The 19,395-nt window shown below is 45.7% G+C and overlaps 1 protein-coding gene across 3 annotated transcripts in view; it reads left to right on the forward strand.

The window, feature by feature from the left end:
- RAD51D (RAD51 paralog D) overlaps window positions 1-19,395 on the forward strand; it is a 161,785-nt gene that overhangs the window by 106,758 nt on the left and 35,632 nt on the right. For 2 of the 3 annotated variants that reach the window (XM_069226756.1, XM_069226757.1), the window contains exons 7-8: window positions 2,762-2,857; window positions 4,386-4,476. In XM_069226756.1, coding sequence (XP_069082857.1) covers window positions 2,762-2,857; window positions 4,386-4,476 — 187 coding nt within the window. The remainder of the gene's footprint in view (window positions 1-2,761; window positions 2,858-4,385; window positions 4,477-19,395) is intronic. The other variant, XM_069226758.1, reaches the window with a different exon arrangement.

Consider the following 19,395-nt stretch of genomic DNA (forward strand, 5'->3'; position numbering starts at 1 on the left):
CACATACATTAATAACACATTCATTTTCTTCTATCACGTTTTCTATGCAGTTTCATTATACATTACTTTCGCAAGCATTTCATGTTAATATTTATTAGAAAAACTACACTCCAACACTGTCCACTAGGGTCTAAATGACCCTATTACTCTTTTGATGTTAACTTATTGAGGTGGCATCTCAGCTACACTGTCCGACATAACTTACACCTGTGGATGAGACAATACAGGTAGTCCCTCCTGTTTCTGATTTCATTAAAGTATTCCTTCAGGCTTCATCAAAGTGTATCTGCTTTAAAACTTTGATTCTCATGCACCTCATTTCCTCTGACAAATGCATATGCAGTGCCTACCTATGTAGATGGGTATGCAGCCTGCATTCAGCTACCACTGAGCCTGTAGGAATGGAGCACACTACATTACCCAACCCTACCAGCAAAACTGCACTGCACTAGCAGTCTTACTTGCAGCATTGTAATTGGGGAGAGGGGAACAGGCTCATGCTACTAAGTACACACAATTATTACTACTAATGTTTCACTTCAACAACGACTGCTACAGTTTCTAAGTAGTGCAAATAACAGATATTACTATAACCCAATGTAATGGTACTCCAATTTACTGACTACTAGTGGAATGAACACTGAGTTGGCTGTGCAAGTTTTAAAACGTGTCAGTGTAGATCAAAAGAGATGTCACCAGTAAGTATCATTTCAGTTGATTGTGTCAGTGCTTAATTTCACAAATAGTCCTTCGATGTTTTCTCAACTTTCTGACACTCTTACCTGTAGTAAATAATCCATTAAGGAGAACCAAGCAAGAATTCATCTTTTCTATGGATCTTGGCGATAGGTTAGAAAACTCTTGGTGTAAGGAGCATTTTTTTTTACCTAGTGACAAATTCCTGCCCACCTTTAAACAGAAATGTTGACTCTAACTAGTGGCTCTTGCAGCATCTTGATTCTCACACACACATCTCTGACCATCTTCCCTCGCATTCCCCTCCTCTTTAATCCATCGTAGGACAAAGGTAGAGGTCCAGATGGAAAAATCTGAAGGCGGGTGTGGGTTTTGCATACGTGATAGAACTCTGCTTTCACACCACACTTCCAGGTACACCCAAAAGAACCCTAGGTTAGACATAAGGAAGAGAACTTCCTCCTCATATGCATTAAGGAAAGTGGAATTAAGCTAGGACAACAACATGTCAGTTATGTTAAGAAGTATAGCATTTCATTGTAAGTTCATCAGCAAGGATATATGTGGCTTTCATTTGGAAGTATTTATATTTTTTCCTAGTCCAAACTACTAGAGTTACTTATTTCGTCTAGTTCCATTGTAAGTAGGATATGACCTGCTTGTCTCTTGTTGTTGTGCATCCTGGTAGTAACATCCAAAGTATTCAGACATTATACTATTCCCTCACTTATCTTACACAGTTGCCCCAGAGTGCCAGATAGTACATTATGTTTCCAGCTTGAAGTCTAGGGTCTACTAACCTCACTGGATTTAGGTACCTGGAAGGAGGAAATAGGGGCAGTTGGGCTCTTTTGTGATCACCAGTTGCCCTCCCCTTTATGGCACCACTTTCTCTGTCTTCCTTTCCCCCTTTTCTCCATCCCACTCGCTTGGAGATGGAAATAGGTGAATTAGAGGCTCTGTTCTGGTCTCCCAACGATTCCCCACTGGGGATTGTGTCTGGGAGGATTATATTCGTAGAGCTTCTATCCACTACCCCCCTGCCTGGTCAGGTTTGTCAAGGTATTGGATGCCTGGTATGGTATCTGCTGTGTTCTGATTGGAAGGAGGCGTCTCTTCCCTCTCGAATGCCCCGCCCATTTTAAAGGGAAGACCTGCCCTTGGTTTGCCACAATGAGTGGCTGACATTTCTCTCTCATCATGGGCTCTTTTCCTGGTCTCCACTTTCCTACCTTAGCGGCAGCCCCTCAGGAAGTCATCCAAACCTCCAGTGTCCCGTCATGACTGTAGTTGGCAGTTGCCATCAAAGGAGAGTTAGTGTATAGCTTCTGTGCATGTACTGTCTGTTGTAATTATTTCCCTGATTATAGTGTGCCTACTGGGCTACTCATTTGTCTCGCTAATCTCTTACAGGGTTTTTATCCTGCTTGCAGTCTTTGTTTTGTTTTATCATATCACTTACTCCCTCAGACTATCACAAGCATTTTCCCCTTGTCAGAAACTCAAACAAGCACATTCTCTGTTTCTGGATTTTGTCACTCTATTTATTATGTGCTAATAACTTATCAAAGCAGCTGATTGAAAATTTCCCTTGAAAAACTGCTTATCTTTAAGAGCTCAATGAAAGGTGGTTCAAGCAAAAAAAATGCATGAATGATTGAATAGGTTTACACAGATATTTAAGAAATGGGGTATGAAATAGTAAAGTAGCACATAGTTGTGCCCTTTGTGTCGGTTCCCCCTTAGTTCTGAGAAGAGATAGTGATTGCTGAAAACTGAGCTTGCACTCTTGCCTGTTTCTTTCAGTGTGAGCAAGAGGTGTTTAGTGGCTGAACTTTATAGCCCATTTCTCCCCACTGTAAAGTAATGGCTATGTTGACATGGTGTCTTCAAGCCTTTCCCAGTTGATGCCTGACCATATATGGCTGCTGCCCAATATCTCCTTCAAAGTATCATGGCCACTTTCCAGTTTCTTGCACAACTCTATTCCAAGTTCTGATTTTATCTATCTACATTGGGGTGATGGGACAGCTCACTACATCTTTTTTTTGTTTTTTTGTTTTAGGCAGAAGCAATGCAGAGGATTGAGGTTGTACGGGTTTTTGACATATACAAGATGCTGGATGCATTACAGGACTTGCGCTGGAGCCTGTCTCAGCAGGTATATCCTATCCTGGCTTCACCAGTTGCCCATTTTTTACTCCCACCTTTCAACCATGCCATAGAAATTACACATACATGGCATTCTGTCCCTCAAAATTGTACAGTTGATTTGAAGCTGAGCTGTTTTCCGTGTGATATGGAATTATATTGATGGAGAAGTCAAGGGCGGTAGAAATGTCTCAATAATATAAATACCCTGTACCACAGTGAGGTAAAATAATTATTTTTTCAATATCACATCTTCTTGAGGTCAGAGAGATATTCTGCAAAGTGTGTCTCTAAAATAGGTTTGTTTCTGCAGAACAATACAAGCGCATTGATACCATATATTCAATGTCAAAAACATCTGCAGCAGTGGAAATTATTTGGTATCCTGGTTTAGTGGTTTCCTTGGTTTAGTGTATAATATTCAGTGTCGTGTAAACAAGCAAAGCAAATACGTTTTTATAAAGAGCACAGTTTTAACCGCCACTCCATACAGATCTCATTACGCATCTGACGTGGGGTCATTTTGTGAGCTACTGTAACATAAACCATAACTGTGACCTAAATATAAGACCATCTCACTGTAATTGAAAGTGGTTAGATTGCCCACATTGTTTGCAAGGATATATAGTATACTATTTATTTGTGTTCTGTGGTACTGAAATATTTGGTGGTTCATCTATTTTTGTTCTAGACCGATCACTGTTCTTGCATAACCACACAAACTAAAATCTCATTAATATTCACTGTTGAAATGCTTAAAAAGCTTTATACGTCAGCTGTCCGGAATGATACCACTCTCCAAACATGTGCAAAGAATAAGCAAGCTTGGCTGTGATAAATCTGCTCGCTTTTTCATTTATTTTTGCGGCACTTAATTAGGTGAGCCATAGCAATCCATAAGAACAGGGGCCTTCAGTGTCACAATATACAGAGAGAAAAAAGGGTTATCTGGTCCACCCTTGCATCCCTGGTTCAGGTAAACAGACAGCAAAGCCTGAACTGCATTTGTACATACTCCTGAATTTAAGTTAGAATCAGTAGATTACAGGTCCCATTCTGGTCTTCATGTGAAAGGGTTTGAGGGTAAAGAAGTAGTTGTCAGGCAGTTCAAGTCTGTCTTCATACGGTGACCTAAAGCCTTCCAAATGAAACAGCTAGCTGCCCCTTGAATATCATCAGTCAGGGAAGGGAAGTCAGGTTAGACTGGAATTTAGGCTCCGCTACTGGACATTACATTTCTGTGACCACCTAACTGTCTTCTCCATTTCAGAATCGTATTGCTGCACTTAACATGGTATTTGCTATATTGGTTTATTGCAGTGGGTATGTTTTCAAACTTATAGGAATGGCTCTCATAGGTTTAGGAGCATATTTGGTACAGGACATAGCCATGGAATATTGCCCTACGTGTATGTTGAGTCAAGCCTACTGTGCTCTGTCTTGAATGGGGGTAGGCTGTTCTTTAAAACCAGGTATTGATTGATATGCTTAAGTCTGTGAGTGTGTGTCACTGTTTCTTAATCAAGTGTGTCTTGCAGGTGACAAGCTCCTTGGGGCCAGTGAAGATTGTGATTGTCGATTCAGTGTGTGCTGTGGTTTACCCACTGTTAGGGGGCAAGCAAGCAGATGGTGAGTAAAAAAAAAAAAAACGCAAGTGTTGGCTCTTGAGCCGACTGGGTCAGTGAGCCAGCAGCCCCAAAGCTGTTAAGAAGCTTGTGATTTGACGGGATATATAGCGCAGCAGTTGTATGGTCTGTGCTTGTTTTTTATTTTTTGTTTTTTTAAATTAATTAGTAATAAACATTTTGGCTATATTCGGCTATATTTGGCTATATTCTGTGCCTTTTATTTTGTGGGTAATATTAAACCATTTCACAAAAATTAGGTAGGTGGCCTAAATCCCGGCCGAAGCTAGCACCCCATTCTGATGGATAAAACTACCTGTGGATTCCTCACCTAATGAATTCTCCCAATGCGCCAGCATTCGATGGAAATTTTCTTCCCAGCTCTGCACGTCGACGAGGCAGTCACAATTGCCCGACTCCTACGCAATGCTGTCTGACGTCATTGAGGCAATAAGAGGTCCTCACCGGCGTGCTGACGTCACTTCCTTTTTTTCCGTGCCTTCGAGTAACGTTTTTTTCTCCTGGCTCTTGGGGAGCTACTGTTTCTCGGAAGAAATACTTTCTAGTTAAAATGTCTCCACCTCGGAAGTCCGGCTTCAAGCCTTGTAGGGAATGCGGGGGCCGTATGTCGGTGACGGACCCGCATAATGACTGTTTATGGTGCTTGAGCTCAGAGCACGACGTCGAAGAGTGTGGTTTGTGTCAACAGATTAACCCAAAGGTGTTGAAGGAGCGTGAAGCCAAGCTGTTTTTGGCTAAATCGAAGAAGAAGGAAAACGCACATCGGAGGTCTTCTTCGAAATCTTCACATAAGAGAGGGCATCGTCATGACTCTCGGCATCGGCATGATTCCCGTTGTCGTTCGGGGAAAGATCAATCTTGTTCGAGGTCTCCATCTGCTCGGCGTCGTACGACGTGGGAGGTCAGCCCGACAGTGACGCCACAGCCTCAAAGTCCTCAGGCTTCTCCGGCGCCGTCTGTTTTTGAGGTGGACGAGCCTCGCCAGAGTCCTGCCTTCTCGCCTGCACAATCAGAGGTGCCGGATCCAGTGCCGACATCGCAGTCAGCACGACGCCGCAGGGGTATCCTGCTTTCCCGGCTCCGGGTGCGAATCCGGCGGCCTTCTTAAACACGATGTACAGCATCTTCAGCTCCATGGCTCCTGCCGGTGCACCGGCTGGTCCCTCAGGTCCATTAGCTTTTGGTCTGGGCGTTCCGGCTTCATACAAGGCGACGCCTTTTATGCCCTTCTGCCCGGTAGAAGGTGCTGGTCCGGCACCGGTGCCTTTGACGTCGCCGAGAAGACCTTCGACACCGGTGGTTTCAGCTGATTCAGTGGTGCCGTTGACTTCGCCATGACTCCAATCGACGCCGACGAAGAGGGCTTGCCTTCTCATGGCGCCGATGGATCCGGCGTCGGAAGAATCTGAATATCAGTGTCGGCCTAGGTCGTCGGCGTCGGCTAATTCTTTATCGACGCCGAGGATAGAGGCCAGGTTGCGCTCGAGGAGGAAGGCTCTCAGACTGTTGGAGGAGCAGGAGTTTCAGAGACGGCTCCTAGAGGAAGGCGAGATCGCAGAGTGCCTGGGGGACTTTCAGGGTTTGGACTCTGCCAGCGGTCTCAATACTTCCCCAGAGTGGGACTTAGCATCCCCAGGCGAGTTCACTGAGGAAGCTGCTTCATTCCACTCAGTGGTGAGGAAGGCAGCAGACTTTTTAGATCTCCTGTTACCTGCAGCTGAGGTGAAAACCAATATCCTCACAGAGGTGTCACATCCGGCTTCGGCTGCTGCAGAGCTGCTCCTGCCTTTTAATGAGGCTCTCACTGAACCGATTCTTGAGGTATGGAGGAAACCAGTGTCTTCAACTGCAGTTAGAAGATCAGTGACGAGGAGATACAGAGTGGCTCCTGTGGACCCGGGCTTCCTCTCTAAGCATCCGACTCCTAGTCTGGTGGTTCAGAAATCCTGCTCCTCGCGCTCAGCTCCTGGTTCGTTCCCTGGGGCTGCATAAGACAGGGAGTCTAAAAGGATGGAGCAGTCGGCCAAGAAGATCTTTTCATCTTGCAGTATGGCCCTGAAGTCGGCTAACGCGACTTGTGTGTTAGGAAGATATATCCATGCCTTGATGGATGCAGCTAAGGCTGAGATGCCAGATTTGCCCCAGGACATGCGGGATCTTTTGGCTGATGCACAAGCGGCAGCGACTCAGGTCATTCAGTCAGGGTTAGATACTGCGGATTCGGTGGCCAGAGCGATGGGGACATCCATTGCAACCAGGAGACATGCTTGGCTGAGATCGTCTGGTTTTTCATCTGATGTGCAAACAACTCTTTTAGACTTGCCATTTGATGGAGATAAGCTATTTGGTTTGAAAGCTGACTCTGCCTTAGAGCGCTTCAAAGAGAGCAGGGCTACGGCTAAGTCCCTAGGTTTGCAGGCTTCAACTACCACCCCGTTCAGGTCATTCAGAAGGTTCAGGGGGTTTGGACTAGGTTCTTCCTTTCGGGGGAGACTCCAGCCTGCAGGCCTATAGGTCATTTAGAGGGAGGGGTAGAGTTCGAACCAGAGGAGCCACCCAACAGCACCCTGCCTCTTCCTCGGGGGGGTGCAACAGGGAAAGCAGCCTTAGTCCTCCGTCCATTCCATCCCATACTTCTCCTGTAGGGGGAAGGTTGTTTCATTTTCTCTGCATGTGGAAGCTGATCACATCGGATTCCTGGGTCATCAATATTGTGGAGAAAGGTTATGCACTTACTTCCCTTTCGGGAGTTTCCTCCTGCCATCCCTCCGCGTCCCTCCTTTTGCACAGAAGACCATCTCCTGTTGTTGCAACAGGAAGTTCAGACCCTATTATCAAAAGGTGAAGTGGAGTTTGTTCCAGAGCAGGAAAAGGGTCAGGCTTGTTATTCGAGATATTTCCTGATCCCCAAGAAGGATGGTCAGTTGAGGCCTATCCTGGACCTGAGGGTTTTGAACTGGTTCCTCAAGCAGGAGAAGTTGAAAATGATGACCCTAGCGCAGGTGCTTTTGGCGTTGAATGAAGAAGATTGGATGGTGTCTGACGACTTGCAGGATGCTTACTTTCACATCCCCATTCTCAAGTCGCACAGGAAGTATCTCTGGTTTGTGGTGGGGTCGCAACACTTTTACAGTCCTTCTTTTTGGTCTCTTCCGCGCCTCGAGTCTTCACGAAGGTGATGGCGGTGGTTGCAGTGCATCTCAGGAGGAAGGGGATAGCAGTATTCCCTTACCTGGACGATTGGTTGATCAAAGCCAAGTCTCCAGAGCTCGTGTTGCTTCACCTTCAGATGACAACCCAGTTGTTGTTCGATCTGGGCTTTTCGGTAAACGTGCTCAAATCTCACCTGGAGCTCTCTCAATGCCTCCTGTTCATAGGGGCTAGTAAGGAAATGCCTCCTTGGCATGGTTACCCCCTGACTTTTTGTCTTTGCTGATGCCAAGTTATGATTTGAAAGTGTGCTGGGACCCTGCTAACCAGGCCCCAGCACCAGTGTTCTTTCCCTAAACTGCACCTTTGTCTTCACTATTGGCACAACCCTGGCACCTAGGTAAGTCCCTTGTAACTGGTACCCCTGGTACCAAGGGCCCTGATGCCAGGGAGGTCTCTAAGGGCTGCAGCATGTATTATGCCACACTGGGGACCCCTCACTCAGCACATGCACACTGCTTGCCAGCTTGTGTGTGCTGGTGGGGAGAAAATGACCAAGTCGACATGGCACTCCCCTCAGAGTGCCATGCCAACCTCACACTGCCTATGGCATAGAAAAGTCACCCCTCTAGCAGGCCTTACAGCCCTAAGGCAGGGTGCACTATACCACAGGTGAGGGCATAGGTGCATGAGCACTATGCCCCTAGTGTGTCTAAGCAAAACCTTAGACATTGTAAGTTCAGGGTAGCCATAAGAGTATATGGTCTGGGAGTTTGTCAAAAACGAACTCCACAGCACCATAATGGCTACCCTGAAAACTGGGAAGTTTGGTATCAAACTTCTCAGCACAATAAATGCACACTGATGCCAGTGTACATTTTATTGTGAAATACACCCCCTTTGTTACAGCGCCACAGGGCATCCCAGCTAGTGGAGATGCCCGCCCCTCCAGCCACTGCCCCCACTTTTGGCGGCAAGGCTGGAGGAGTTAATGAGAAAAACAAGGAGGAGTCACTCCCCAGTCAGGACAGCCCCTAAGGTGTCCTGAGCTGAGGTGACTCTTACTTTTCCCCCAATAGGATTAGGGATGTGCCCCCCCTCCCCACAGGGAGGAGGCACAAAGTGGGTGTAGCCATTGGCTACTGCCCTCCCAGACCTAAACACACCCCTGAATTCAGTATTTAGGGGCTCCCCAGAACCTAGGAAACTAGATTCCTGCAAACTAAGAAGAAGAAGAAGGACTGCTGACCTGAAGCCCTGCAGAGAAGACGGAGATGACAACTGCTTCGGCCCCAGCCCTACTGGCCTGTCTCCCCACTTCGAGAAAAACTGCAACAGCGACGCATCCCACAGGGTCCAGCGACCTCTGAAGCCTCAGAGGACTACCCAGCATCTAAAAGGACCAAGAAGCTCCCGAGAACAGTGGCCCTGTTCAACAAACCTGCAACTTTGCAACAAAGAATCAACTTTTAAAGACCACGCATTTCCCACCGGAAGCGTGAGACTTTCCACTCTGCACCCAAGGCCCCGGCTTGACCTGCGGAAAACCAACACTACAGGGAGGACTCCCCGGCGACTGCGAGCCAGTGAGTAGCCAGAGTTGACCCCCCTGAGTCCTCACAGCAACGCCTGCAGAGGAAATCCAGAGGCTCCCCCTGACCGCGACCTCCTGCTTCAAGGAACCCGATGCCTGGAAACCACACTGCACCGCAGCCCCCAGGACCTGAAGGAACTGAACTCCAGTGCAGGAGTGACCCCCAGGCGACCCTCTACCTAGCCCAGGTGGTGGCTACCCCGAGGAGCCCCCGTGCCTGCCTGCATCGTTGAAGAGACCCCCGGGTCTCCCCATTGATTCCTACTGAAAACCTGACGCCTGTTTGCACTATGGTGGGCTACCTTGGACCCAACTTTGAACCCTGTAAGTGTTTTACTTACCTGTGAACTTAACAATTACTTACCTCCCCCAGGAACTGGTGATTTTTGCACTGTGTCCACTTTTAAAATAGCTTATTGCCATTTTTGCCAAAACTGTACATGCTGTTGTGATAATTCAAAGTTCCTAAGATACCTGAGTGAAATACCTTTGATTTAAAGTATTGTTCGTAAATCTTGAACCTGTGGTTCTTAAAAATAAACTAAGAAAATATATTTTTCTTTATGAAAACCTATTGGCCTGGAATTGTCTTTGAGTGTGTGTTCCTCATTTATTGCCTGTGTGTGTACAAGAAATGCTTAACACTACCCTCTGATAAGCCTACTGCTCGACCACACTACCACAAAATAGAGCATTAGAATTATCTAATTTTGCCACTATCTTACCTCTAAGTGGAACCCTTGGACTCTGTGCATGCTATTTCTTACTTTGAAATAGTACATACAGAGCCAACTTCCTACAGGGCTGTACTGGATACAACGTTGAATCGGGCCTTTCCTCCGCCTCAGCGGATTCAGGACATTCAGGCATTGATTTCAATATTTCTAAGTGGAGCGGTAGTTCCAGTCCTCAAGGTCCTTCGTCTGTTCTCCTCATGCATTCTGTTGGTCACTCATGCACGCTGGCACATGAGGGCTCTTCAGTGGTGCCTCCGCAGGCAGTGGTTTCAACACAAAGGGATCTCGAGGAGTCGATAAAGATCCCCAGAGACACTGCAGCGAATCTACGATGGTGGGCTGTGGACAGCAATCTTACCAAAGGAAGGCCATTTTCACTGCCGCCTCGGGTGACCACAGTGATAACGGATGCTTCCACTTTAGGGTGGGGAGCTCATCTGGGGGACCTGGAGATCAAAGGTAGTTGGTCTCCAGTGGAACAGATGTTTCGCATCAATCTGTTGAAATTGCGGGCGATACGTTTAGCTCTCAAGGCCTTCCTCCCCTCCCTTCGCGGTCAGTCGGTCCAGGTTCTGACGGACAGCACTACTGCGATGTGGTACATAAACAAGCGGGGAGGAGTAGGGTCGTACCTTCTCTGCAGAGAATCTCTACTGCTTTGGTCTTGGGCACAGGACCATCAAGTTTGCGTGGTAGCAAACCATCCGGCCGGAGTTAAAACATGCGTGCGGACAGTCTCAGTCAACACTTCTCAGTCGATCACGAGTGGCGTCTCCATCCGGATCTGATCCTTTGTATCTTCCGGATGTGGGGATTTCCTCAGGTAGACCTCTTTGCCACTCAGGGGAATGCGCACTGCCCGTCGTTCTGCAGCCTCCAGTATCCGATGCAGGGGGCGTTGTGGGATGCTTTTCAGAAGCCCTGGCACGGCCATTTGCTTTGCGCGTTTCCCCCCATACCCTTGATTCCTCGGGTTCTGAGTAAGATTCGCCAAGACCGAGTGCAAGTCATTTTAATAGCTCCGGATTGTCCACAAAGGGTGTGGAATTGATCTTCTCCAACTCTCACTGTGACCTCCGCTCCGTCTCCCTCTCAAGGCAGACCTCCTCTCGCAATCGCAGGGGCAGGTTCTACACCCCCACCTCCAGAGTCTGCACCTGCATGCCTGGAGATTGAACAGGGCAATCTGAGTTCCTTTTCTCTCCCGCCAGAGGTGGTGGACGTTATTTTATCGGCCAGGGGACACTCCACCAAATCAATCTATGCTGGTAGATGAGCAAAATTTGTGGCTTGGTGTGGAGAGAACCAAATTGATCCCTTACGTGCCCATTTGTCAGACATTTTATTATTTGCGTTGTCCTTGGCGCAGAGGGGTTGTGCAGTTGCGACTGTTAAGAGCTATTTGTCGGCGCTGTCGGCCTTTCTGTGCCTTCCTGATCAACCCTCTTTGTTTAAATCCCCTATAGTTGTAAGGTTCTTGAAAGGTCTTACTAATAAGTTCCCTCCCTCTCCTTTTATTATGCCTCAATGGGATCTGAATTTAGTACTCACATTCTTGATGAGTTCACCATTTGAGCCTTTACATTCATGCCCCTTAAGGTTTTTAGTGTTAAAAACTGTTTTTCTTGTAGCCATCACATCAGCTAGGCGAGTGAGTGATGTGCTTAGCGTTAAACCCCCTTTCACTTCCTTCCATGCGGACAAAGTGGTGCTGAGGACCAGGGCGGCTTTCCTTCCCAAGGTTGTTACACACTTCCATTTAGGGCAGTTTATTACGCTCTCATCCTTTTATCCTCCTCCCCATCCATCGAAAGAGGATGAGAAAGTTCATCGACTTGACCCTAAAAGACCTTTAAGCTTCTACGTTGACAGAACAAGAGAGTTCCGAGTGGAAGATCAGCTCTTCATCGGCAACGTGGGGAAGAGGAAGGGCAAGGCGGTCCACAAGAGAACACTTTCCAGGTGGGTCATTCTTTGCATAAAAATGTGTTATTCTTTGGCAAAGAAGGTTCCTCCTGTTAGAATTAGAGCCCATTCCACCAGGGCTTAGTCTGCCTCTTCGGCTTTGGCTAGAGGTGTTCCTGTGGCTGATAGTTGTAAGGCCGCAACTTGGGCTTCCCTCCATACTTTTGCGAAGCATTATTGCTTGGATTCAGAGGTTAGGAGGGATGGCCATTTTGCACGGTCCGTGCTGCAGGATTTCTTGGTGTGACCATTCAGGCACCCGTCACTGAGTGCGATACTGCTTTGGGACTCTATTCATTAGGTGAGGAATCCACAGGTAGTTGTATCCATCAGAAGAACAAGTTACTTACCTTAAGTAACACCTTTTCTGGTGCATACACTAGCTACCTGTGGATTCCTCATGGTCCCACCCGCCCCCAGTTGCCTGGTTGGTCTTACCAAGATATCCTAGGGTGTGTATGTATATAAGGAGGTGTATATATGTTTGATTGTATATGTAGATACATGTACATATATGTGTTTTTTATATATATATATATATATATATATATATATATATGTGTATATATATATATATATATCATCCAAAATACTTCTTGAAAAGAAGACAATGTCACAGCCACTTACTTGCTACAGTCCCAGTGTTCTTTATTCAAGCAGAAAAGCACAGAAAAAGACAAAGCTTGTATTCTCCAACGCGTTTCAGGAGACTCTGCTCCCTTGATCACAGAGATATTCAGAAACCCTTTTCCCTTTCCATTATAACTAACATAATAAACATAAAAAGTGGACTACATTTACTATAAAAAAACAGTGGCAGCCATCTTAAAATAGAAATCTTACAATAACCACTATAACTAAAATTAATATGACTTACTCAAACCCACAATTCCTACATGTTATTAACTCCTCCTTATACCATAAATTAAACTAATCAAATCTACCTCAATATATATACACATATCTTAATAATTCAATTATGATTTTTCAATTCTTAATCTTTTACCAGATGGAGGTGGAATGGAGTGCTGGGGGCAGAAGGAGCTGGGCTGGAGAAAGGTGGACTGGGCTTGAAAGCAACTGCTGTATCTATCATCAGGAGGAATAAACTCTACTTGAAATCAGCTCTATGCTGAGTATTCACTGAAACCCCTCTGTGTGTGCTGACAGCAGCAGCTCGACTGCATATCCCCAAGCTTCTTGCCCAACCATTTCTCCCATCTCAAACTGACCTTCAATAAGATATTGGTCTCAGCTCTTACTAGCAGGTGGTAAAGTGCAGAGACTGCTGTTTAGCATCAGAAGCGACAATGAGATGGGAAAGTTGTGTCAATTCCAGTAGGTGATGTAGAACTCCATCAAGAGCTGCTATAACATCCCTTTGAACGTATTGTAAAGAAAAACATTCAGCGATGGTGGTCATTGTCTCTAGAAACTCCTCAAGTGAAAGAAATTGACGATTAAGAATACTTTCCTACAGAAGTAACTACTCCATGTCTAAACTGGATTCCTGCTTTGGGCTCAGTCATGGGAAGGATTAACGGACTGTCAATGAGTGGTAGGTAGGGAAGAGAATAGCTGCTGTAATCCTTAATATTTGGCCGAATAGTGCAATAAATGCACTACGCGGATAGCCAGGTTAATCTCTTGGCATTGCCTGGCAGAGTACGGTGTGCAGCGTGGCACAGGGTCTGCTATGTCTGCTTCTATAACTGTGTTGAGGAGGCAAGGAAGGATGGTGCCAATAAAATGCATATTCACTTATAATATAGGATTGGATCTGGTGTTTCAAGACTACCTTCCAGAAATGGGAGGACCAGAGTGGAATATTTGACCCTGAATTGTTTGTTTGCTTGCCCATATTAATCTGGTTAGCAGTGAATGGAAAGTGGGGAAAAAAGGAGTAGCTGGAAAAATTAGGAACGTTATTGAAATAGTACAAGAGTTGTGACCCAACAATAAATTTAAGGAGGGCACGTGTACCGATCTTAGTTATGGGAAGTTTTATCCAGTACTCTATCTGCCCAGATAGTTTGTCAGTAGCTTTGCCATAGTTCTCCCTCAACATTGCTTTAGCTTTGGAATGGATCTGAATCTCAAGCTTGACAGAGCCAGGAGTGTAAGGCAGGCCTCTGTAGTGGACGGGGGAGGAGGGTGCTTCAGGAGGCCTCCATTAGGCCCAAGGCCATTGTACTCCTGTGAGATAAGGGAGACTGAGGGGCCCGCATCACATTCTGCTGTGTGTGTGTGTGTGTGTGTGTGTGTGTGTGTGTGTGTGTGTGTGTGTGTGAGGTGGGGGGAGGGGCCTAACCGTTTTGTGTCAAGCAACCAGACAGAGGTGGTGGACTTCTCTAGTAGGTATTGCAGTTCACACCGGTGTGTATTATGGATTAAGGGAAAAATAGTAGATTAATCATAATTAATCATTATCCCAAAGATTACATCAATGTGGCGCATGACCCTTACGACAGAAGACAGGATTACATTTGGATCTTTGATAAAGAAGGCAAGGTCATCAGCATACAGAGAGAATTGTATGGAGCATTTGTAAGATAAGGCTTTGATCGGAATGGTGTTGCCCTAGTGTACAAGCAATAGATTCTATTACAATGGCAAACAATAGCGGGGACAAAGGGCATCTCTGCCTTGTACCGCATTGTATGTCTATAGGTGGGGAGAGTATATTGTTAATGTGCAACATGGTCAAAGGTGAACTGTGAAGTTAAAGTGTTAAACCCATTTAATAAAGGTAGTGCTCAACCCCATATGGCTGAATATTTGAAAAAGTTAGGGGCCATTCAAGAGAGTTGAATGCATTATCAGCATAAAAAAACACCACTGTGGCCTCCACCTACCAACAGTAGTAAACAGCATTAATTCTTCCAATTAATGGGCATCGGTCTTTACATACCCTGTGACCACAAGAAAAGGCCTTACAAGACAATTACACAACGAAATTCCTCTTCATCAAAGGAGGTGGAAGACAGACCTGAGTAGATATATTTTTTTGTCTGCTGTTGAGCAATGACAAGAAATGGCAACACTCATTAAAGAGGCCATAGTGGTGTCCCATTACAAAATGAGGGCCCTTCAGGAGTAAGGACTGAAGTTGCAGGGAAACTGATACACTGCAGCAGGTCACCAACAGATCCACTGCACCCCCAGATAGATCAAATACAAATATGAGCACAAAACTGGTATAAACGTAGCTGGTGCATGCCCTCATTAAAACCAATTTGGTCCGAAACACAGTGAGGCAGCAGCACCTACTTTCTCAAGAAAATCAAGAATTCCCTGCCTGCCACTCCAGCAGCGATAAATATGGTTTGGATTCCCTAGAGGCACCAGTAGCTGTCACCACTGAGCATCCCAAAAGAACAAGTCATTTACCTTCGGTAACGCCTTTTCTGGTGGATACACTAGCTACCTGTGGATTCCTCATCTAGTGAATTCTCCCAGTGTGCCAGCATTCAACGGAAATGTTCTTCCCAGCTCTGCACGTCGACGAGGACGTCACAATTGCCCAACTCCCACGCAACGCCGTCTGACGTCATCGAGGCAATAAGAGGTCCTCGCCGGCATGCTGATGTCAGTTTTCACCATTTTTTACGTGCCTTCAAGGCGAACAGGTGACTACCGATCATACATACCTGACATGAATACATCAGTCAAATATAAAACAAAACCTTTAATCAAATATAAATATCAAATATATTCATAAATGTATACATATATACATAGTTATTATTTTATATATATATATACACATATATATATATAATACTTCAAAGTTTCGTGGAAGTCAGCGTCCAACGCGGCAGGCTGCAACAGGGTCACGAGCCCCTATAAATCATCCAAAATACTTCTTGAAAAGAAGACAATGTCGCAGCCACTTACTTGCTACAGTCCCAGTGTTCTTTATTCAAGCAGAAAAGCACAGAAAAAGACAAAGCTTGTATTCTCCAATGCGTTACAGGAGACTCTGCTCCCTTGATCACAGAGATATTCAGAAACCTTTTTCCCTTTCCATTATAACTAACATAATAAATATAAAAAGTGGACTACATTTACTATCAAAAAACAGTGGCAGCCATCTTAAAATAGAAATCTTACAATAACCAGTATAACTAAAATTAATATGACTTACTTAAACCCACAATTCCTACATGTTATTAACTCCTCCTTATACCATAAATTAAACTAATCAAATCTACCTCAATATATATACACATATCTTAATAATTCTATTATGATTTTTCAATTCTTAATCTTTTACCAATACTATAAACCAGTTATTACTTATACAAATAATCATACCTCATATGGGAATACTCATCTTATTTTTATCTATGTATTTGTGGGTAATCCAGCAATACCCTGGAGATATAATAGCTCTTTTGCTTCTTATTTAGTTTACCATACATCTTCAGATAAAGTCAATCATCGTGTTTCTGTCCGTGTACTATAAATAGTCTAAATAAACCTTTACATACTTCCTGCCAATCATGGAAAGAAAAGAGGGTAAAATTATTAAACAGCAAACCTTCAACATATAATATAATAATAATTACTACTGAAATTCAAACCTATTAAATTCTAAATACATCTATGTTATACGGTCAGTCAATATAAATACACCGATAATTCTTCATCCTTATTCAAACCCATAGGTTCCATTGTATTACAGCTAATAATCAACCTTGATTCCAATTTTCTTAAGTCCAACATCCTATTACCAGTAATAGGACGTTGGACTTAAGAAAATTGGAGTATTCCATCTACGGTCATAATGCCATGGACGGTCGGTAGCCACGGCAACGGTATGTTGGCGGCCGTCGCCGTGGCGGTAGGTGGCATTTGCCGCCAATGTCATAATGAGGGCCTAAATCTTCTAGTAACCTCTTTGGTACCTTTCTTGGAATAAAATTAAGACTTCCTTTTCACATGCTTCTCATTTATCTTCTTCCTGACACCTTCAGTAGGGCAACGTTGAACTTCAGAATTAAATACGCAGCCAGGAGAGAATTTAGTTTTTGGATGTCTCGCTGCCATTACCACAAAAGGAGACACTCCAGTACAGTTGTTACTCATGACTCTGTAGGCCCAAATAGTCTTACATAGGTGTGATTCCCAATCAGTATTACTTGAAATGGCCAACTGAATAGCATACTTGATCACCTGGTTAAACCTCTCAACTATGCCATTTCCACTGGGGTTGTACAGAAAAGTAGATTTGTGTTTCTCTCCAGTCCTGTCAAAATATTGTTTATCTTTCAAGGAAAAAAATGGTACTCCTTTATTACTCAGGAAATACAAAGGAATACCTTCACATACAAAAACTTGATCTATAGCGCCATGTGGCTGCTTAGCAGTGGCTCCTTGTCTGTTGGTCTCCCGCTGTATCACTGCTGTTAGGGCTGCTCCTGCCTTGCTAGTCAGTCCCTGGCGGTCCTTGCTCCAGTTTTGCTTTTTGGGTTAGTTGTAATTCTGCATTTAGTTTCAGTTTCTGCATTTAATTTAGGTTTATTTCCTTCTTCCGTTGGCAGTGAGACTCGCTGCTCGCCCAGGGCCGTTCCTGCTTCCTGCCACCTGCATCCCGCCTCCCCAGCGCCCTTCCTAAGGCCTACTCTATGGAGGCCACAGCGTGACCGCACTGAACATGTTCTCTACAGCTCCCGCTCACTGCTTGGCAGTACTTCCTTGTCAGGTGGCCTCCTGCTGTGGCACTGCTGTTAGGGCTGCTCCTGCTCATGCTGGTCAGTCCCTGGCAGTCCTTGCTCTAGTTTTGTTTTTTGGGCTGCTTGTAGTTCTGCATTTAGTTTCAGCATTTAATTTAGGTTTGTTTCCTTCTTCCTTTAAAAGCGAACTCGCTCCTCGCCCAGGGCTGTTCCCGTCACTCCACCCGCCTCTCTTGCGCCCCTCCGAGCACCAACTTAATGAAGGCCGCACCGCAGATGCACAGCGGACATACTGAGTCGTCTGCACCCATCCACATCTAGACCGTGCCCAGCGCCAGGAACCCTGATTCTCCCGCCATATGCTGCTACTCCGGGACCAAAGCTCACAGCCCTGAACTCCAGATCCAGTAACAAGAACTGCTGCTGCTCCGCTTCACACTCTTCAACAGGACCCTTCGCCTGCCACCTTTGCCGGTTCTCCTGCAGCATCGACACACCCACGTACCCTACTACCAGTGCCATGCCAGCTATAACTGCACCAGAACAACTCCACTCCCTTCTGCTCAATGCCCAATCCCTCTGCAAACATGTGACCAAGATATGGGACACCATCGCCAATCCCACCCCGACATCGTCTTCCTCACTGAGACCTCAGTCAACTCTGCCTCCACACCCTACATCGCCACAGCCATGCCGCCTCAGCTACAAGAATGTTCACCGGGACAGCATCGATAAACACGGAGGTGGAATCGCCATTATGCACATGAAATACATCCACTGCACCACCATTACATACGACAACACCACAATCATGGAACACCTTAAATTCCAGCTTAGAATTGACTGTAAAACCACCATCAGAGGCACAGTCGTCTACAGACCTCCAAGACCCCACCCTGACTCTACAACGCCATCTCCAAATTCATTGCCTCCCAAGCCACTGACACCACTCACTACATTTCCTAGTATACCTCAATTTCTACCTTGTTGATGCTAATCATGCCAACACCATTGACCTTTTAGACAGCATGAACAACATCAGCCTCACTTAGTCACCGGTCTCATTTAGAAAGTCAGCGACCCCACGCACATCGCAGGGCACACGCTAGATCCTATCTTCACTGCCAGCAGCAGAGTGAAATACAGCCACACCAACAAGCTCTTCTGGACAGACCACACCATTGTCCACTACACAGCTGCCCCAACCCGCCCCATCAGACCAACGAGCACATCTTACTGCAGCTGGAACGGAGTATCCAAAAGCCAATGGACCAATGCCCTCAACCTCTTCTCCCTTGACACCTCCTCAAACAAGCCGTCAAAAACTTCACCATCTGGATCTCCAACAGCGCTGACAGTCGCCCCCCAGCAAACTCTCCAAACCCAACAGACCCTCCACACAAGCCAGCCGGTACATCCCAGGACTGAGAACATCGAAACTAACCTGCAAACAATGGGAAAGGAGAGGGCACACCACCCAAGAGTCCACTAACCGGGCTACCTTCACGACATCACTCAGCCAGTAACGCAGACTCCTGAAGGACACCAAAAGGACTGCCGTGGCCAACCACATCAAAGCCAGCTCCAACCACAGCAAATAACTCTTCAGCATTGTCAAGGATTTCTCCAGCCCCTCATCAACTCTTAGGAACTCTGCAACACCCTAGCTGATTTCTTTCACGACAAGATATACACCATCTACAGTAACTTTAAAACCCACCCGCTCTCGCCAGCACCCTCTGCCTCCCAGCCCCCACAGATGCCCCTGCCGACAATGC

Source organism: Pleurodeles waltl, chromosome 3_2 (assembly GCF_031143425.1).
Source record: "Pleurodeles waltl isolate 20211129_DDA chromosome 3_2, aPleWal1.hap1.20221129, whole genome shotgun sequence".
Taxonomy (NCBI): domain Eukaryota; kingdom Metazoa; phylum Chordata; class Amphibia; order Caudata; family Salamandridae; genus Pleurodeles; species Pleurodeles waltl.